The following is a 16068-nucleotide window of genomic DNA, read 5'->3' on the forward strand; positions in this document are numbered from 1 at the left end:
GCTGTCAAAGCAGAAGAAACAGATCTTCAGCTACACTGAAGGGACAAATATGTATTTTTGTTTCACATATTTTGACTGCAAGAAGACAGACTTCTTGTTCTCTGAAGTTCAATTAGTCATTTCCTCTCAACTGGTAGTTACCCAATCTGAGCTTCATCATTCATATCCCATCTGTTCATATGACACCTTAATAATAGCTCTATCCAAGAATATAAATCAGAGCTATGATACGCAGATTCATATCCTGTTATAAGCTCAGCCCACATGGTCAAAAGTTTCAGAAAAGCATGGAAAAAAATCATTTGAGATATCTCAGTTGCACTTACTCTCAGCAGCAAAGTCCAACCGTACAAAARGCACCAGTCACTTGCAAATTCTTTCAGATTCTTTCCTACCTAATCTTCAAATGTTTCCCTTCTTCAGAGCGAATCCTGTGGCTTGTGTTTGAATCTCWGTCCATTCAWCAAGGAAATCTGCTATTTTTTCCWAGCAGAAAGCAGCAGAATCTCATTGGGAKGCACTGCACATGCAGCTACAACCTTCCTACTATTCCTAACCCTTTTGCAGTGTAGGTTAGCAATGGCCTTTGGACACAGTAGATCTTTCATAAATAGAAGGCAATCATAGTTTGGGTCTCCACTGGGCTTTAACAGCCCAGGCATTTTGAGGTGTATTAGCTTGAAGATAAAACTGCATTCTTCTTTAGCAAGCAAACACCAAGAGCTTTGTGTGAGGAGGTACCCTGAACACACCTGCAGAGAGCAAGGTCTGCTGTGCTGGTTCACCCCAGGTGAACAGAACATTACTGCTGTTCAGTAAAGAGAACAAATGCAAGCACCTGAGGTTGCACACAAACCCCAGCTTGCTTCTGGATGTAGAGAATCCCATCACTGAAGGGACTACACAAAGCTGGATGAGTCAGAACCCCAGAACCAGACTTTCAGCACTGTCAGAATAGGCTTGTAAAGGTATCAAGCATCAAGCAAAGGTACATTTACACAACTTTACTACCTAAGCAAACCTTGAAGAGAAACCTGAAGTAACCAAAAAAACAGGCGAAGGAACTAAGAAAGAAACCCAAAACTGAGCCCTCAGGAAGCATTGCCTCTAAAAGGACAGAAAGAATAATTTTTCAAACCTSAAAAAACACAGAAAGAGTTCCTGGTTGTGTTGATGTCAAGAAGATTGGAATCAACTTTGYAAAGCAGAAGGACAAGCAGATCTTTAAAATTTTATGCAGATGAGTTCTTTGGAGGAACAGAAGGAAACTGAGGCTAAGCTCATGTGGCATATGTCACAGAGCCACACAAAAATAGTGTGCATCAGAAGGAGGCTAATGCTAACACAGTTTTATAAAATGCATTTCAGGGAAGAACAAACATTTAAATGAAAATAATTTCTATTTCTGTGTGCCTGGGTTACATTCAGGTCACCCTTTTCAAAATGTCAGCACTATTAACCATGCAAACAATAGAGCTGAAGTTTCTTATATTAATGACGGCTACTGCAGTAAGGTATTTTTGTAAAGAGAAAGAACCTCATTTTGAGCTTTGCTCTTGAAGGAATATTGATTAACAACACACTGGAATTAAGGTCTGTACAACCAAGGYTCCTACCAAGTCAAACAGCTGGTGTTAGAGGTTTCTTGTAACTATAGAAATATTTGCAATAACATTCTCTCTAGAGAGTTGTGCTTCCTTACACGGTAGGCTACAAACTAAAGGGGTGCAGCAATCCAATACATCTGYTGCTTGCTTGTAGGGATAATTTAACTTCTTGATTGATTTTCAGCAGCTATTTATCCAGAAAAAAACCCACTTAGAATTGCAGGTAGCTTTTTCAGAACAAATTCCTTCCCTTTAAAATGCATTTTCCAAGGCAAACAGTGAAAGCAGTAGCACTTCATTTTTTAAAACACTGAAAAATTTTGTTACTACTCAAGCAAATTAAAGCTGTTTTTTGTTAATGCAGGCTTTGGAACATGTTGTACAGAGGAAGCTCGAGTCTTTCTTTCACTGGTGTGGGTGTCCTGATATTCTTGGGATTCTCACCTACTCATGTGAGTCAGTTTTATATAACGCTACAACATATAATTTACCTCCTACTCACAAGCCAACACTTCAGCACTAACATCTTAACCAAGGGTTATTTAAGGAATCTGAACTTAGAACATTTTTATATAAAACTGCGCAAGCAACCATTACATTTGTGTGTCAGTAATCACAGCACACAGTCCTAAAACTAGAACAAAGAGAGCTGACTCCCTTGCAAAAATAATCAAGGGTGTTTCACCARAAATAGTGCTCCAGAATATGGAAGATAGATCTTACCCTTGCTCCTGAACTACACTAGGTATTTAAAAAAAACCTAATTAAAAAAACCCCAACCTTTGATCTAACATCAAATGCACTAAATTGCTACATCTGCATTGTTAATGAACCTGAAAAGAARAGTAGAGGAGAACAGTTGTGGTGTCTTATGCTTTTCTCAAATACTCCTCAACATGTGACTGCAAAACCCACCTAAAATGTTTTATTAATATTAGAAAGTTCTCAGACCACATACTCTGGYATTTTAGCTTTGGCAAAGATGTGTGGAATAACACATAACAAAGTGGTTAAGTTGAAGGCTAAGCTCAGACACAYCAACAGGTTTTCAGAGAATATCAAAGGAACTCTGAACTGAGAAAAACCTCCAGCCAAGTACATATCCAACAGTGATAGTGAAAACTCTTTACCTGTTAAGTTGCTGGCTTCAGAAACAAATGGGTTCACCAGCTGACTCAATGCAAGAAGACAGAATAACGTCAASTAGCTTCAAGTACTGATAAACTAGGCTGCAAATGTTAACYCTGCTGTTAACTRACATGACTGAAATACCTGTGAGCAACAGCAGGTCCTCCTTAGTATGCAGTCTAATGGCTTGCAATGAAATATAGATACWTAGCACTTCTTTCCTAACAAATTCTGCATTCCCTGGTGATCTGGGGCAGTACAGATCTTGTGCCTGTGTTCTTCCTCCCCTTCCATGAAGTCRGTCAGAGTGTGACTCAAACTTGTTTAAGACCTTACGCCTATTCACTCTCATTAAAGCAACTCGTCTCACACTCAGAMCTGCTCCCTCCCATTTGTCCTCTCCCCCTGGTGCTTGTGGTTAAACACACCAACTTCTCTTTGTGGATCCCCACACTGTAAAATTTCTCTGCACACAGCTAACACTAATTCATTTCCTCTTTCCCCTCCCTCTATCACTGCTGACAACCTATKACCTACACTTGTGGTCTTTATATCTCTTGGCTCTCCTCCTTCATTCTAACAAATTGTACCCTGCATTTCTAAAATCTGTATTTTCTGCTCTGCTCCTGCTGCCACAAGTCCACATTTAAACCAGGTAAACTATCATATTGCTACCACTGGATTTTTTTCTGTTCTTAAGTCTTCTTTTATTCTTTTTCACCCCACACAGGTCCTCTCCTGAATTATATCCTACATTCACTTACTGACAATGCATTTTTTTGTTCTATTTGAATTGCTTCCCAGTTCCTACAGTATCCCTTCCAAACAAGCTTCCCTGGCTATGAAAGCTCTGCAGAATTTGGCTCAGTTTCTCATTCATACTTCCTGCATCTGAACCTCATTCTGTGAGCTAGCATCTTCATTTATTCATCTCTCTCCTCCTTGGCACTTCTCAAATGTGAAATGTACTCTGAATCATTACAAACCAACGTCTTCAAAAAAAACGAAACCTTTCTTCAACTCTCAGAGATAGCTGAAATGTATTAACTATTTGATTCTCTCCATATTCACTAAATAGCCATCCCATTCCTTTTCTCCAGASATTGCTTCTGTGCTTTGTTCTCTAAGACTGGAAGCAACTGCTCACTTGTTATAATGCAGGCTTAAGGACCCAAAATTTATCACAAAATTATAATAATTTTATGCATCTGAGTTGCTGCATATATTGGAATAAAAGACGATTTCTTTTTTACTCTAGCAAAAGACTTATGCCTTGTTTCAAACAGCTCTTTCAGGATATMTAACCACAAACTACTGAGACTAGAGGACAGAAATAATGAAAAGAGTTACAATTCTTTTTGTTCCAATCTGATCTCTGATCTGAAGMTCTACAAATAATGGAGACACTTGTGGATGCTGCAAGCCATCAAGTACAAATTAAAAAAAAAAGAAACATTTAAAGAAATATTCCTAGACATGATTTTCAAAAAACCTCAAATGTGAGGGTAATTTCTTTTTCTAACATGCAAATTTAAGTGATTTGGCTTTTACTGAAGTCAGTGTGACAAAACCAGAGAGGATAAGTAGATTTCCAAAGAGAGCATAATTAACTTCATCTTGTCTCTGCAAAGTTCTCATCTTCATGTTGAACTCTGAACCCTCCATCTTGAGATCAAATTGGTCATGAGTTGGGTTTAATTACCAAATTCAAATTAACTCTGGACTCACAGAAATGATACTATAAAATCTGGAGTCACTAAAGGATATTGTTTGGTGCTTACATCACTTGTACATCCTTTGCTTCAGCAATCTAAGAATGAAATAGCAAAAATGCTCACTAAGATTTTCAGCAACATATTAAGCACAAAATGGCCCAATACAAATACAACCTGAAGAYAAATTCTTTTTACAGTTGTTCTAGATAAATACTAGTAATTATCAGTATAAATATTCATATCAGCATAAATACTGATAATACACTGATAATTATCAAACAGCTATAGCTCCACAAAAAAGCAACTCATCAAATATTTCTGTTACATTTTTCTTCCTTAAGAAATTAATGGCCAATGTTTTCACTGTGTAAATGAAACTATGTACTTCTTGTTTAAGTTAGACTAAGATATTCAGTAAACTAAGACTGTGGTGTTGTGAAGTTCTATAACAGAGATGAAAACAGTAAAGTAAAATTCAACTGAAAATAATGATGCCTTATCTACCAGAAGAGAAATACTAAGAAATAATACTGGTAAAATATTTTTGTAAGTGTACCTTTAAACTATGCAGCTGATCCTGAAAAAAAAAATTAGACAATAGTAAAAAGCAATCTGCCTTGCATTTCATCACAACATCGACCTGCAGAAACCTCTGGCCTTTCAAAAAAGGACAGAAAAATTAGATATAGACAGTAAGAGATATGTAGACATGCAACTAGACTTAGTGCTTCAAAATGGAATTGAAAGACCAATCTATTTTCTTATTCATAGCTACTATSAAAGATAAGAAACTGAAGAATAGAAATACACTGAAAGTGCAAATCAATCAGTAATCATGGATCCAAAATAGTAAAGATAAAAGCAAAATAAAACAAAAGCTCTGGTAATTTAAAAAGGCAATACAAGACAGAAAGCAACTATTGCATTGGACAGAAGGAGAAAGAAAGATTAATGGACAAYATAAAACCCAGAAGCAAACTCAGTAATAATGACAAAAATAAGAGTGAAAGTGAAAAATAGTTATAGRAAAGTGTAAGACAAAAGGGCCTACTGCTCTAACACAAACTGAAATGTGCATGGAAGTACATTGACTGAACRTATTGTCTCTTATTCTATCAGCTTCCAAAATCTACAACTGTAACTCCTTTAGACACCCAACTCAAATGGAAATTATACCTTTCATACTACTCAATGGATAATACATCCTCCAAAGTTAAAGAACTTTTTGTAGAAATTTGCGTAAGAATTTAAATAGGAATTGTATCAGAAATTCCTCACCCTACAAAGGGAATTCTAAACATTTCTATTTGCTTCCTGCCTAAGCACTGTCATTTCTATGGTCCTGCTACTAAAACCTCAGCAGACTGTATGTATTGTGCCTTTCCAGGGAAAAATCTTTCAGCTGTGTCAAGGAAATTTTTATTTGAATCTTTGATTTTTTGGTTTACTTTGAGGGTGGGAGAGGGGAATTAATTTCTAMAAAGACTGATAATCTTAGGAATAAAATTATTCTCTTATAAAAGAATTAACTATGTGCTCCTCCTGTGTAGCTTGCTAGAGATCAGAACATAGTCAAAAGTACTATTTTGAAATGCAGGCAACTGATTCAGTATTATAACAGAAGACATTCACACACCATTGTCTAATGATTTCTCTGCCATAACGGTTCTCTGTAGCCTATTATCCAAAAAAATTAAACATGATACAACTTTTTCTTACTCTAGAAAGGAACTGCCTAATAAAACTATTACCCTGTCATTAAAAATGATAGCTCTTAATGGCAGACATGAACTCTGCATATCCTGATATTGCCATCTAAGGTCATCCACTTTTTTTACTGTGTCTAACAACATTAAGCCAACATGTAAGGGAAAATAAAAATCACATGCTCCTGAATATGTAAGTTAATGTATTACCACTCAAGCTTACAAAGAAAAAAGATCATGCCAGTAAAACAATTTGAGCATATAATTATAATGGAAAAGCTTGTTTCATGGGTGGTAAATACCTCCAAGTCCTCTTTTGCATCCAGCTTAAACAAATTATTCTGCCAACACAGCTAGAAAGAAATATATCTTTGTGTCTGAAGGCATCTTTTACAGATAKCATCTACAAGACAAGCAATGCTAAATAATGATGTTTGCAAATCACATGCTGACAGATTTTATTACCAAACTTGATAAAGCATTTAGTGATATCCAGTAGCATGAGAGCTAAATTTCAAACAACAGCATGCCTCTTTTACAGTGTATTCAGGTGAACAAATGGTTTGTATTACTACACAGACATCACACACTTTTGTAAAGAGAGGATATAAAACAATAATAYGTGGTAAAAAGAACTGTAACTTTCCAAGTAGGTCATTAGCAGCAGTTAAAAATCAATAATACTCAAAGAGAGATGTGAGCTCAAATGAGATTGATTACAATCCTTATCAGTACTATTGAGTCATTGCCCATATATCTCTGCATCTCACATGTATTACCCAGGCTTCTACCACTTTGGGAGAGTTTTCTGCTTCAACATTGCCACCTCTTCACCAACACCTGGTGACCCCTCAGTTCCACCCTGAGTTCTTAGGAAACAGGGATTTATCCATATCTGCCCAAATCATGACTAATAAGCAGCAGAGAGCAGAAAATTGCTCACTCTCACCTCCCAACAGCACACACACATCTGACCCCAAAAACCTTCAGTATTTGCTAAGCCTATTGCTAACAGGCCACATTCCTCAAAAGGACAAGTTTGTTGGATTTTATTTTAAAGGCACTTTAGAGCGCACACAAATAAATAAATAAGTATTATTGATGTTTTTAAAAGTTATTTACACCTTTACAGAAAGAAAACCATAAAAATAAAATAGTCTTCATGGACATAATTTGTGTGCACCTACCTTTTGTGCACATTAATGTTTGAGGCTACAAATAAAGACTATATATTGTATCTATCCCTAGGCAGCCATTYCAAAGCACATTTCTGAAAAATAATCTTTAGTAAGGAGTAAGCAGCCAGTCATTTACCTTTAAGGCATGTTTGTGAGATAAAAGGTACCTTAGCTTATGTTGAATCATAACTGTCTTGCTGGCTGTAGAATTGTCATTTCCTAGAAAAGTGTTAGGCAGTCTCTGTTAGACGAGATAATGCCTTTGGAACAGCTACTAGAATTCTTTGATACAGTTAGTAATGAATCAAAAGCACAAAATTCAACAGCATGTTTATTTTATGCTTTAGGAACAGACAAGGAAATTAATAGCTTACTCCCACCCTCTTCCATGCAAAAAATAAAAGTTTGTTCTAATAAGAAGTCCCTTTTCATGCTGGGTGCTTGTCTATTCTAAGATGATATTAATTGAATCTCTTGGGCCAACGACAGAGCAGTTGCACTACACCAGTTTCCAACCACTATAGCAAAGCATGGATTAAGTGATGACTGAAGAGACTGCATAGCCTAGGGGGAGAAGAAAGATGAGCAGAAAGGCACATATTGCTCACTTCAAGTCCTATGCTTATATATTTTTAAAACTAGAAAAGACATTTCTACAGAGAAGCACCAGACCTTGCTGAAATATACCACTGGGGATCCTGAGAGGTTTAAATCATCATGGAGTACACAAAAGGGAAAGACTTATGTGAGGGAAGGGCTGACAAACTAATAAGAAAATTCAGCTACAAGCACCAGAGACTCTTGTCCTCTGTTTTGAGACAGGAAGAGAAACAGATCTTCATGAGCAAGGGACAGATTTAAAAAATACTCTTTGGGAAAGTTTGRCTTAACACATTTTACTTTAGATAGAAGTTGGCAGAGAGTGTGCACACAATTCCTCAATTTGACCCAGTTTACACAAAGAATTTGCTGTGCCAAGGAATAAGATTTCTTGCAATCATGATGAACATTTCTTCATATGCATGCCACATGAAAACCTTCAGTGCTGTGTTATGCAAAACTCTTCTTAGTGAAAGATTTAAAGAGAAAACCTAACATAAACCCATAACCCTAACGAAAAAAATAAAATTCCCTCCTTGAAAAAGTCATTAGACTAGGTATTCCAAGCYTTTTTAGATACTTACTGCAGGCAATTGTTACTACTTCAACAAAAGAAGAAAGAAACATCTGATAAAAATTTATCCAGTCCTACAGTTAAGCTGCTTACAAGGTACCTCTATACAATAAAGATTATGCCACTTTCAAATACATCCATTARCCCAAACTAATTAAAGGTGTGTAGTTCAATTGTAATGACTTCTGTTATTTTACTATTTGTATACACAAATACACACCTCAATTGCATACTCAACAGCAGCCAAGAGCTTTGGATTTACTAAATTCAACTTGAACATAGGATTTGCTGTCTCTTCTGCCAAAGTCTTAGCTCTCTATTAAAAGAATATCCACCCATTCTCAGTCTGTGCAGCAAGAAAGTGCCTGATATGACTGGTGATCACAGAGCAGTTAATGCCAATTCAGCATAAAGCATATAAAATCTCCAGCTCTCATGTGAATGGCTGGACTCATCTTTCTATTCTGCCACTGAAACTGGCAGTATTAAACAGATGGTTTGCTCATTCCCTGAGACAGCARTGTTAAAGGTTTTTGGCTAAAGGACTAGAATCAAACATAAAAATTCTGAGGAAATTTTAACTGATTGAAAGTTCCATGTGATTGCAAGAACAGATGATAAATAYTTCCTTTCCAATTTTTCACCTTCAGAGGAAAAGATACTAATTTCTTTTCTCCTGAAAATACTCACAAACATGAGCAAGCAACCCCCTAAGCCTTTGATTCTCAGCAAGATGCTGAAATAATCAGGAACTAATTTCATCTGTCTTTCCCACACAGGCTACAGTAATTCCATTTGTGCCAGACCTCCCAAACATCATTTCTTTCCTAAACAACAGCATACAGTAGTTTCACAGCTTTAGGCTGCAATTGCTCACATTGCCAAAAAATTATAAATGTGGAAATAGCATTTCACCACCTCCTTTTTGTCTCTGTAACTCAATAACAAGCTCTTACTCAGCAAAATAYTTCCAGCCTCTGCTGCATAAACCGTGTTTTTTAATTTACCAGGTACTTAATTGTTGAATGCCAACTCCATCAGCTGCTGCAYTTGCTAACTGAGCACTCTGCAAGGCTTCTTCTGCTCTACTGCTGCAGCTCAGCAAGCTCCAGAACACCCTGATTACACGCCACAATTGTACCAGCTTTAAAATAGAAAACCACCCAGATGCATCAGGCTCTGTTAGTCATTCCCTTAACAGCTCTRCCACGCTGTTAAGAGCTAAAGAATCAAATGTGAATTAACTTATTTTAAGAATTCTCTATTAACATAACAAATATGATGGTCCTRCTGATACCAAACTCCTTTCACATGAGAACTTTGATACTACGATTCCCTTTTGCATAATGCATTATTAAATATTTCTTCATCTCCTGTGGAAAAAACCCCCACAACTCATTTTAAACCATGTTATCTTACAGTTTAAGAAAGATTTTTGTAATATAAGTAACCTAAGACTGCTGGTATTGAATAAGCTTTGTAAAGATTAACTGATGTTTACCTAAARTAATTATTTTTAGCATGTGATACAGTAAGTTGAATACAGTAATTTTACCTGCCACTTCTCTGAAGTGCAAATATGATGCCTTTTTCCTGAAAAGGAAGCAGCTTCTTTCTCAGTCTTTCAGGTAGGAAGGACAGCTTAGCATCAGCATCCTCTAAATGAGAAGCTTCAGGTGTAGGAGTTTCCTGGAGAGCCTTGGCCATGCTGAACCTGAGAGAAGAGAAAGATGTCTCACCKACAAGGCAGAATACAGAATAAAGCTTCTTCACGGAAAAAGGCATATCTTGAAATAATCAATATCTAAACAGGTTTTCTCAAGTTTTGAAAATTCTCTCTCRAAAGCATAAAATTGTGTGGATGCTGAAGGAAGAGTCCATCACCTTGTATTGTACCAATACAATATTCTAACTATTCCAGGATGAAGAGGTCAGCATGTATCTCTTCCTTTACACTACGAAATAATTATTTAAGCAAGTATCCTATTGATGAATGAAAGTTATTTGCCATTCAACTAGAGCTTACTCATTGAAAWGTAATTCTTTTAGTAAACATTTTTCAGATGAGTTCTAGGAAAAAAAATAGGTTATTTAAACTTCTGATGATGGAACTAACAGTCCTTTAAAATYTTTAGTCTTAAAAAAGTGGGCAAATATGTCCACTTCAGGTGGAAGTGAAAAAAAAAAAAGAAGAAAAAAAAGAATTTTTTTTCCCTGAGAAAGAAATACTCTTAAACCACAGAACTAAGCAATGAAAATCTCATAGTGCGCTTAAGATTAAAAATGTGAATTCTGTATCTTTGTCCAAGGGACAGGGTCAGAGCAGAAATACTTTTGCTATCTTTTAACTTTAATAGACTTTAAACAAGCAAATGAAAGATTATAAAACTGAGTACCTGCACATGAAGAAAGAAACAAACCTTTGCATCAAAACATTACCTAATTATTTTGGATTCACAGCTTTTGTAAGGAGCAGAATCACCACAGGAACAAAGAATGTCAGCCAAAATAGGTTTCCTGGACTCTTAGCAGTATCACCAGCTTTGACAGCAAAATTCTGAATTTGGTGCATTCTGATTTTTTGACAGTRACTTATTTCTGAAGCAATTTGGAAGTCAGACATGATGTGAGAGATGAACTATCATATTCATAAAAAGAATGTGCTGAGCACCGTGGTCACTCACACCAAGGACCTGTAGGACTAGGTAACCTGCTTTTTGGCACTCACTGCTTACAAAATAAGACAGACCTGGGACAATGCAAATGGTGAAAGTATCCAGCATCAGCATCATAAAGCATGATSAGCAGCTTGCAACAGCTTCTTTCTACTGTCATGGAGTACAGGTGAGGAGGCAGAACAGGCAGGTGGGTTCAGGTGGAACTAAATGCCAAAGTGAAAGAACTGCACCTCTGTCCCTAAGGAATTCCACTTAGAAGCTTTGGCTGCAAACCATGATGTACACTGTGCTGATGTGATGTGTAATCATTGATCCCYTTGCACAGAATCTCTCACAGTTAATACTGTCTTAACATCGGGAAAGAACACAGGACTAGAGAGCACAGRAAAAARAAAAWGTTTTTTTKKAATTTGTCACATATGGAGGAAAATAAAAAGGAACTGTCAGTACTGTTGATAACAATGAGGAAAGGGAAAAGGAAGGGAACAGGACCTGAATGTTCTCAAAATCCACTAAAACACTGTAGAATCTCAGAAAAAAGGATTTTGGCAGACCTGTCATTGGCATTGCCAGTCAGACTAATGACATGCAGACAGACAGAAAATGAGTAAGTGCTTTTTTGGGTTACAGGATGAATTACAGGCACATCTATCAAGGTACATATCAGGCAGCCAGGGGAATGTAAAGAAAATGCTGTGAGTGAGTTTCCAAGGCAAGTCCCATGACATTTTCACTGTGGAAGAATTGAACAGGGTAACACTGGAACTTCCAGGCATTCCCTCTTGGGCCTCTGCTACCTCTTCTRCTGTGAAGGGGTGTTAAACCACAACCATTCTGACATACCATTCTGCTGGACAATGGGGGAAAAACAGTAAATTTAAATTTAAAATACTGATCAAGACTCAGAAATTGAGACATAAGCATTGTATTGACCATGGCAATTCTGTCCCCCATTTTCTTAGGTGGAATCTTTGGTGTATCTTTAAAGAAACAATATTCCTGCACTTTGGGCTTCTGGAACATTCAGCAGCAGACACAAAGTACTGTGATGAGTACCAGGTTCTTTAACGCATGTCCACCACAGAGCTTTGCTTAACAGAAGATGGAAAGCCCCTMGTTTGCCCTGTGTGCCCAAAAAAAGCATTTCACTGAAAAAAAAAATAATCAGAAAGCTCCAGTAAATACCTGCTTCAGCTCTCAGTTGAGCAAACAAAAATGTTTCAATTCTAGCTGTTGGGAAAGCAATCAAATTCATTTCCATTCTATCACAGTATTTTCCACTGGGTATTTTTTTTCCTTTAAAATTTGATTAAGGTACTTCAAAAGACTGCTGGCAAACAAACAAATGCTAAACATTTCTGTAGAGCCAAGCTTCAATAAGGATGTTGCAGGATTGGTGGGCCCAACAAACCTGTTCAACACTCAGTYCTGAGATTCATCTCTAAAAAAATTCGTGACTCATTTTCGGTGATAATTTTCCRTTCTATAAATGCAGAGATAATGATGTACTTCTGATCAGCTCGCTACATAGCTTGTTGTGAGTGACAATATAAGAAAGAAATCTTAACATAATTAACTTTCTGTTGAATGAGATCATGACAAGATCTTTTCACTGAAACACTGAATAGGAACCATGCAGTTCCAGAAGCATAAATCTGAATTAGAGGAGGCACATGAATCATCAGTACATAGCAATATTATAATGAAAAATGTTTCTACATCAGTCATTAACAAGGTTAAAACTGACTTTGCAGATCTTAGAAAGCAGAAAAACAGAAAACACTAACTCCCAGATATGTACAAGTTCTTGTTTAGTTTTTTCTCTAGGTGAATAATTATATAAATGAGTGGTGAATAATTATATACTAGGTGAATAATTAAATAACTCCACATGTGGTGAACAGTAACTATTAGAACAGCAWATGCAAATGTCAAGAAATAAAGTCTGTTTTGAAAAATAATTTAGTCACTGTAGCAGAAGACCAGTTTGTATCTATTGTTCTACAATTTTTGTTTTTTTCCCCTGTGTCCTTAATGTGTTGTAATACATATCACATCAACCTTCCCACATCTCTAGATCACAAATTCTGGAGCTGCATTTTTTTCAGACAAAACAGACCTAAAAGGTCCTAGATTTTCAAAGACTACATTCAGGTGCACAAGTTTCATGACTTAAAAAACCCAAACTGTAGCATATTTCCTCAAGTGTTTTAAAGGAAATCAAGGATGAAATAGCTGAACTACTAAACCTCCTAACTATTAATCTAAAATTGCTTAAGTACCTCAGGCCTAGATAGKGCTAAATGATCCCAGCTTTTAAAAGGAGAGATAAGGAAGATTCATGGACCTACATCATGATTCGTTCATAGGGAATAAAAAAAGCAGTAAAAAATTATAAAATGCAGAACCCATGAACACCATGATAAATGCATTTATTTGGTGGGAGTCACCATGCATTTTGTAAACGTGATTTCCATTTTTCCAATCTAATGAAGTTTTTTTGAAGGGGCTCTACAACAAAGTAACCATAAACTATTTGATGCAGTCCAATTCCCACTATTTTTCAAAAGAGAATTAAAACAGACTAAATTTTATAAACATATTTGTACATTAACTATAACTTCTGGGAAAACTTTCTGTAGTCTCTCAAGCTTTTAAGAAAGMTGAGCTGTGATATAAACAAATTGCACTGAACTTTTTTTTTTAAATTCAAGCAAGTAGATAGCTCATGTGTAAGAAACAACATCAGCAATATTTCCAAGTAATTGCTCCAACTTTGGTTACATTCTATCAATCATAAATGATCTGGAAAAGTAAGTAACTACTGAGGGATAAGAGCAGTGTAAATAATGGTAAAATAGAATAAAATTTGGGAAAACACAACCTTGAATTTSTTTCTAATCACTGCTACTCCTGTATTGCATTTCACTATAGGCCCTTATCCCTCCAAAGGCAGCAACTGAGACCCAGTTTGTCGAGGGTATTACCCCTGGGGCTGTTTTTTTTATTGGAAAGTTGGGTGTGAGACTGATGACAAGCTCAAGGACAACTTCAAGTTTTCCAATAGCTGTTTGTCAACACAAGCTGATTACATGATATAAACCCACTGCTTCCTTTTACAGGCCACTAAGTATAGCCTTYTAATGCAGCTCAGCAGCAGATGCCTAAGACAAATGAGCCTTTCCACCAAGGGTTTTGCTTCATAAATTTCCTCTTGATGGCCATAACTGCTCCATAACTGTGTTTTCAATAAAACTTAATATGGAATTCGAGGCTCTAAGAAGATCTTCATTGATTGGTTAATAACCTATTTCACAAAATCATAGCATTGTTTGGGTTGGAAGGGACCTCTGGAAATCATCCCATCCAACTCCCCTGCCAAGGTAGGGTTACCTGGAGCAGGAATTCATCCAGGTAGCTTTGGAATATCTCCGAATATCCTCTTAACAGAGATGCTCCAGACCCCTCATCACCTTTGTGGCCTCCGCTGGACCCTCTCCAGTAGCTCCTTGCCTTTCTTRTACAGAGGAGCCACCAGTGGCTAATAAAGAACTGAAAATCTACCCATCAGAACACAYTCTAATAGAAAGCAAACAGACGGATCAAAGGACATCACACAGATTTGCAGAACAGATCAGTTTTTCCACAGGCCGCTGTTCCTTGGAGGGAGGCGCACACCTCAAAACCTGCCTGGGGGCAAGCGTTTTATTTTACTTACGCAAGTCCCTGCAGCTGCACTCGCAGAAGTACCTGAGCGCACGAKGCGATAAACCAGCGGCAGCAAGAAGTGAAACCTGTCACAAACACGGGCTGGGGACGAACAGGAGGCACCTGGCAGCTGGTCCCCGGCCGGCGAYCGACCCCTAGCGCGTCCCACCCCGGGCACCCCCTCACGGCCGCGGGCTCCGCGCTCGAACGGCCGCCGGGAAGTGACGCATGACCAGGGGTCACGGACGGGAAGCGCTTTTGGGCCCGGGGACCGCTTTTTTTCCTTTTTTATTTCTGTCCTCTCCGTCCTTCTCCTGCTCGGCTCCGGTTTCCCAGGAGCGAGTTAAAAATCATGTTCATCATGTTCCGCGGCCTTGTCTCGTACCGGTCCCTGCTCCGCTGGGAGCGGGCGGGCTAAGGGAGCCAGAGAGGCGGGAAGGGGGAAGTGGGGCTGGGAACGGAGGGAGGCGGGGATGGCGCTAAGGGCCGGGGTGGACGGGGCAGTGCCGCCGGCTCTCGGGGTTCGGAAGAGCGGTGAAAGCCGGGGCCGGTGGGCGAAAGGTTGCGCGGACAAGCCCCGACTACAGCTCTTAGCTTGCCCCGCCAGGGTGCGGGCGCTGTGCAGTTGGGGGAGCACTGGCGCGGGCACCCAACGGGGCCGGGGTGGTGCTGCTCGCGATACACCTCCAGCCCGAGAGCAGGGGAGCGGCTCAGGYGCGGGGGAAAGGAGAGCGGCCAGGGCAGGGAGCGGAGGCCGACAGAACAGCACACCGCCACAGCCGCGGGATCGCTCCGTCTGCCCGCGGCCATGAGCAGCACGCAGGGGGCGGGCCTTGCGGTGCCGGCGCGCCCCTCTTACTGGTGYTCATGGCTGTCTGTCAAAGCGTTCGGGCTCTCCGATTGGTCGCTGCCTTCTGGGCGGGCTCACCTTCGCGTAAGCGCCAGGCGGCACCATTCGCGGCAGCGCCGTGGGGAGGGCGCCGCGGCGTTTATTGGTCCGCGCTGCTGTCCATCATTAGCGATCCGCGCGGCCATTGGTGGCGGCGGGCAGAGGGGCGGGGCCTCTCTCCCCGCCGCGGCAGCAGCAGGAGGAACCCGGGCGGCGCTCGGCGCTGGGTTCGGCGCCCCTCGTGTGTGAGGAGCCGCCGCCCGCCGGGCGCGGTGTCCCGGGAAG

The 16068-nt window shown here is 39.1% G+C and overlaps 1 protein-coding gene across 1 annotated transcript in view; it reads right to left on the reverse strand.

Moving 5' to 3' along the window:
• The window catches only part of ZRANB3 (zinc finger RANBP2-type containing 3), a 42596-nt gene extending 27613 nt beyond the window's left edge, over positions 1–14983 (reverse strand). Inside the window, exons 1-2 of the mRNA XM_057366551.1 lie at positions 14937–14983; positions 10064–10222 (exon numbers count right to left, since the gene is read on the reverse strand). Of these exons, the coding sequence (XP_057222534.1) occupies positions 10064–10215 (152 nt within the window). The 5' untranslated portion in view covers positions 10216–10222; positions 14937–14983. The remainder of the gene's footprint in view (positions 1–10063; positions 10223–14936) is intronic.
• Positions 14984–16068: the final 1085 nt, after the last annotated feature.

The sequence above is a fragment of the Malurus melanocephalus genome, unplaced genomic scaffold (assembly GCF_030028575.1).
Source record: "Malurus melanocephalus ecotype Western Australia unplaced genomic scaffold, MMel_1.1 scaffold_67, whole genome shotgun sequence".
Lineage (NCBI taxonomy): Eukaryota > Metazoa > Chordata > Aves > Passeriformes > Maluridae > Malurus > Malurus melanocephalus.